At 40.3% G+C, this 5,955-nt stretch overlaps 1 protein-coding gene across 1 annotated transcript; it reads left to right on the top strand.

Annotated features, from left to right (window-relative positions):
* The first annotated feature begins 3,400 nt into the window (after window positions 1-3,400).
* Window positions 3,401-4,983, top strand: LOC130868202 (adipocyte-related X-chromosome expressed sequence 1). The gene has a single exon (XM_057760458.1). It carries the CDS (start codon window positions 3,561-3,563, stop codon window positions 4,101-4,103), a length of 543 nt encoding a protein of 180 aa, XP_057616441.1. The 5' UTR covers window positions 3,401-3,560; the 3' UTR covers window positions 4,104-4,983.
* The last annotated feature ends 972 nt before the right edge of the window (window positions 4,984-5,955 follow it).

Genomic DNA, 5,955 nt, shown 5'->3' with positions numbered 1-5,955 from the left:
GATGATCTTTTTTATTTTTTTCCTTAACGGTTGGTTATGCTGGAAAGGTGAACAAAATGTGCTGTCTTTTTTTTTTTTTTTTTTTTTTTTTTTTTTTTTGATTTTTCGAGACAAGGTTTCTCCGTAGCTTTTTGGTTCCTGACCTGGAACTAGCTCTTGTAGACCAGGCTGGCCTCGAACTCCCAGAGATCCGTCTGCCTCTGCCTCCCGAGTGCTGGGATTAAAGGCGTGCGCCACCACCGCCCGGCCAATGTGCTGTCTTTTCTACTATAGAGTTTAGTAAGACAAAGCTCCATTTTAAAAAAGAAGTTTAAAAAAGCCACTTATTTGGTAGAAATTCGAATTCCCACAGTGTCAGCATTTCTTGAAATCAAAATATGTGCTCAGGGTTGCATGGTATTCTTCAAAGTTGCACTTTGCTTATAAGCAATGCTGTTTTGAGTTAGCCAACAGTGTAATAGTGTAAAAAAAAGGCTCTAATCCCCCAAAGAGAGGCACCGGATCCCTTTGCATTAGAAATAAAAGCCCAGGGGAATCCCTGCTGGGTGTGCTTGCCTCCTTGATTGATGGCTATGTATGCTTCTACAGAAGTAAAACTACTGTCTTATGAAAGGCTTTGGAATGTGTGCTTGGTCTTTTTCTTGGAATCCTCGACCCTTTCCTAACACAAGTGCTGACTATCTTTTTCTTTACTTGACTTTAATCTATCATCACTACTTGTCTGTGTAAATATTTTCATTCGATTTTTTCCTTCATACATGAATATATTTTATTTTGATCAAAGCCACCCGTTTTTCTCTCCTCTGTCTCCTCCCAGGTCCCTTTCATCACATCCTTTCCCAACTTCACACACACACACACACATAGATACATATACATACATAGATACATACATATATGAGTCTAATTAGTGTTACACACATGTGGACTTAGGGCTATCCATTATAGCATGGGCAATCTGCAAGGGGCACCACCCATGACTTTTCAACTTTCTCTCCCCCTACACTCTTCAACTGCATATAACTTCTCAAGCACTAGTGGGGCCTTGTGAGACCCTCTTCATCCATGATGGAACATTAACTAGATCAACCTTGAGCAGTTTTTATATAATTAATCCTTAACTGTGAAATGATTTTCTTCATATTTACTTTTGTGACAATTTCTGTTCTAGTCATTAGTCCTCTTAGCTACTAAAGTTTTGAAATATTTTCTCTCAGAAACTTGTCTTTATGTTATCTTAGTGGTAGCTTTAGAATAAATCAACTTTTTGCTGTATAAAAAAGTGCAATTTAATTATTTCTTAATTAGAAATTGTGCTTTTAGTGTCTAAACAAAGAGCAAAAGGTTAATCTTTCTTATTTTCTGATGGAAATTCAACAGCTGGGTGTCTCTATTTAGATATTGGTCCCCATAAAATTCACCTTTTTGAATATGGTGCAATAGATAGAGCACGATTAATATTTATGAATATGAGTACACACTTGACTAAGAACTATTTCTTGAGAAGAGTCTTTTCCCAAGCAATTACATTAAATCTTTAAAAAAAAAGTCACTGAAAGCCAGGCGGTGATTGGGCACACCTTTAATCCCAGCAGTTGGGAGGCAGAAGCAGCCGGATCTCTGTGAGTTCTAGGCCAGCCTAATCTACAAAGTGAGTTCTAGGGCAGATGCCAAAGCTACACAGAAAAACCCTGCCTTGAAAAACAAAAACAAAAACAAAAAACTAGTCACTGCAATTCCAATAACACTCCAAACATTTTTATGAAGAAAATGACATGCTGATACTTATATTCAGTGAAAGCTCAAAAGACAAAAAGTTTTTTTGAAAACACAATAAACAACACCCTGACTTCATGATTTCTGATAACCCTATCACAGTTAAGGAAGTGTTCTCTTGACATTAAGTTGAGAAACTAAGTCAAGAATCCAGAAATAGATCCATATCTACATCAATGAGTGTTTTTTTTTTTTTTTTTTTTTTTTTTTTTTTTTTTTTTTGTAAAAGATCCAAAGATAATTCAGAGGGAAAAGAGATTCCTTTCAAGAATAGCGCTCAGTCAAATGTGTACTCATATTCTTAGTACCCTGTGATCTCCTGTGGGTTGAAGGACTAGGCTACTTTGAGTAATTATATCAATAGAGACCATCTAGTCTAAAATTTCTGCAAGGGTGATATTCAATTAGTGGTACTCAAATGATAGTCTGGAATATTCCAAGAAGGAAGTTTTCATCAAACTTATCAGAAGAAATGTATTGTACTGGAAGACATTTCATGTGCCACTATTGCCCTAAAATTGCGGAATTAAATGAGGGACATGCGGGGGGGGGGAAGTCTCTATGTTCTCAATAGTTTCTCCAATTCATTCTGATATCCACCTAAGTTTAAAAAGCAATGTGGGTTTTCGACAAGTCTTTCTGATGTTTTTCAAATATTTAGAATTTTCGCCCGTGTGATTTTATGGCTACTGACTTGTACATATTTGGCTCTTTTGTCTGTTCTAATGTGTCAATTAGTATTTTCTTCAATTAAGTAATATTTATCAGATTTATGCACGAGCCTCTGATTTAAGCACAAGAAAAACAAGATAGCAAAGGACACTGAACTGTCATTAAAGCTTGGGAAACTGGGACAAATAAGATAAATCGATTGGAACGACAATTTGTGATTGAGAGAATAATAATTAGGGTAGAAAATCAGGTGACAGGGATTATTACATACAGAGTTGTCAGTGAAGGCCTTTCCTGGAAGTGGCTTTAGAACCAAGTCCTGAATGATAAGAAGCCAGCAGGGACAAGCCATTTCTTGATGTGCTTGCACTGTGTGGGCCCCAGTTGTCCAGGAGCAGAGGACAAACCCAGCGGCTGGAGCCTGGCAGATAACACACAGGCTGATGGGGGATGAGGTGGAAAGAGCAGATGTAGCACAGAGTCTGGGCCACTTGTTTAACACTATGACTGTGTTCTGAGTGTGGAGGATCCCAGTAGGGAAGTGACAGGAACTGTAGGTGATGATGGCTGCTCTCTGTGCAGAGAATGGACTGCAGGGTGAGCTAGTGTGGGGGAACAGCCATCAGGAACCTGTTGCAGAAGGCCAACGGAGGGGCTAGGCTGTATGGAAGCCATGATGCAGCAGTGTGCAAAGGGAAGGGTTCCCTGGACAGGGCAGATGGGACCTTCAGTGACTGTGTCTGGGTGTGGAGGATGAGGTAGCTCAAGTCCCCCTGGGCTTATTCAGCCACACAGAGACACAGTGCTGCTGTTTCCTGTCAGATGCCCCAAGTGCCTTAGACTATCTATCAGCTGACAGTGGTGGTAGGGTTAACCAGTGACTTGGGGGAAAAAAAGAACAGGCAACGTGGGCGGTGCGCGCTCCAGGGACGCGTGCGCGCGCCCAGCATTCCGCGCGAGCCAGAGGAAGGCAGAGGGAACGCGAGCGAGCAGACGGCAAGCCCTGCCCAGCGAGCGAGTCACTGTGAGCAAGCTGAGCTAGCGAGCGAGAGAGCGAGCGAGCGAGCGCCAGTGGAGCCCGCGTGGAGGGAGCCGCCGATCCATCCCGCAACATGAACAGCCTGCTCTCGCGGGCGAACTCGCTGTTCGCCTTCACGCTGAGCGTCATGGCGGCGCTCACCTTGGGCTGCATCCTCACCACCGCCTTCAAAGACAGAAGCGCGCCAGTGAGCCTGAAAGTCTCCAGGGTCCTGCTCAAAAAAGTGGAGGACTTCACCGGACCCAGAAAAAGAAGCGACCTGGGCTTCATCACGTTCCACATCTCTGCGGATTTGGAGAAGACTTTCGACTGGAACGTCAAGCAGCTCTTCCTTTACCTCTCGGCAGAATATTCCACGAAAAGCAACGCTGTGAACCAGGTGGTCCTGTGGGACAAGATCCTTCTGCGAGGAGAGAACCCCAAGCTGGATCTGAAAGATGTCAAAAGCAAGTATTTTTTCTTTGACGACGGGCACGGTCTCAAGGGAAACAGGAATGTCACTTTGACTCTGTCCTGGCAAGTTATACCGATTGCTGGCATTCTGCCTCTTGTGACTGGATCTGGACGCGTGTCTGTCCCGTTTCCAGATTCGTATGAAATAGCCACGACTTTTTGAAGAATTCTCTCTGCATTTGTTGAAGGATATATGTGTGCTTATGGAAACATATTTCCTTCATCTTTTCCCTCACGTCTTGCTGACTTTTGTGTTTTGTTTATTTTAAAACGTGCTGGGTTTGTGTCTGGGACTGGCTGAACTCCTCATCCTCATACTTCCATTTAGCTAACACAGACTGCATTCATGGATCTTCCTGGTGTGAACAATGGTTGTTACGTTTCCTTTTGTATAAGAATCAACATGAAATTGTATAGTTGGAGAAGTGTTGATAAAGTAGTAGTGTACAAACAACAACAACAGAAGTTCACCAGAGCAGAACATTATCAGACAATTGCATATGGCTTGAAAAGAAGGCACAGTTTTGTCATAGTCACTGTGTTATTCCGTGTATAATATAAAATGTGTTTGGAGAGAATTTAAAAATTTGATGTATGGGTGTTGTCATAATAACTTCATGTTTTATTCCTGACATTCCTTGTAGGTTCACAATGAATGCCGTTTTCATATATCTTCTAGGATGTATTTGATCACTAGAAAAATTGTGATTTGCTTCTTAGAAGTTTGACATACAAAATTCGTAAATAGGTATGAGAAGGAGAATTTGCCCCCATTTCAGAAATCTGAATACTAGTCTTTCTTGCCAGCAAACGTGTCCACTTGAATAGTGAATGCCTCCTTAGTCTGACAACAATTGTAACTCAGTTCATATCTCTTCCATATCAAATGTGTGTCTCACAGTGTTTTCTCTACAAAGATTGCTGTGCACTGTATCTTTGCAAAATGCTTTAGCACTGTTATTGACATTTGAAAATGTTGGCATGCTTAATATGTGCTGAGTATGTTCTAGTATGTTTAATACCCTTAAATAAATGCTGACTGCTTAAAACTGCTGATTGTTCATTATTTAATCCTTATTGGGATATTGGTAATAACACTTGTGGTATGATTTTTCAGTTAAAAGCATATATAAACATATATATATATATATTCTATAGTCTAAAAAAGTAAGCAGTACAAGCTTTAACTCTCTTCAAATGAAGAAGCTGAAATTCAGAAGTTTGTTACATTACTTCAAGCAAACAATAGTTTAAACTTGAAATCTAATCTCATTCTTTTTTTGCCAAATGTTTTTATTTTATGAGATTATAATATAATTGCACTATTTTCCTCTTCCTTTCCCTTCCTCCAGACCCTCTTGTGTAACCCCCTTGCTCTCTTTCAAATTCATGACACATACATTTATTCCTAAATTCAACATCCTCAATATGTATAATGGTACTTATACATATATGTCTTCATGGTTGACCACTTAGTATTGGGTAATCCTGGGTGTGCTCTTCCCCAGGGAAGATTATTTCTCTCACTCTCAGTGCTTCTTACTTATCTGTAGTTCTTTGTCTGGGGTTGAGGCCTTATGCACTCGGGTGTAGGTTCCACTACTCTGCTTTTCCATCAGCTACTCTTTGGTTGGAAAGACTACTGAAATAATAAATTTGCAGGTAAATGGATGGAACTAGAGAAGACTGTGACTACATAGCCTGGTGTAATGGCAGAAACCAGGAAAGTAAAAAAGACCATTGCTGGACTGGGGAATAGGAAAGCAATAGATGTGTGTGTGGGGATTATCAGAATGCAAATGATATGAAGGGGTAAATGGAAAAATGGGGGCATCTAATTAGAGAAGAGGGAGTGAGATAAATAGAATAGAAGGGGGAGAAGAGAAAAACAGCACTATGCTTAAAAAGCTCATAAGGAATCATATTGTGAACTATCTATCAAAATACTCAGAACACAACTAAGTCTGTCTAGAAATATACACATACATCTTAAATAAAAAATTTCCATCTGGGCT

Source organism: Chionomys nivalis, chromosome X (assembly GCF_950005125.1).
Source record: "Chionomys nivalis chromosome X, mChiNiv1.1, whole genome shotgun sequence".
NCBI lineage: Eukaryota > Metazoa > Chordata > Mammalia > Rodentia > Cricetidae > Chionomys > Chionomys nivalis.
This window is presented reverse-complemented; position numbering and strand designations above follow the sequence as displayed.

Excerpts from the sequence above, each read along its gene's own strand:
- LOC130868202 (XM_057760458.1), top strand. The coding sequence starts at position 3,561 with ATGAACAGCCTGCTCTCGCGGGCGAACTCGCTGTTCGCCTTCACGCTG.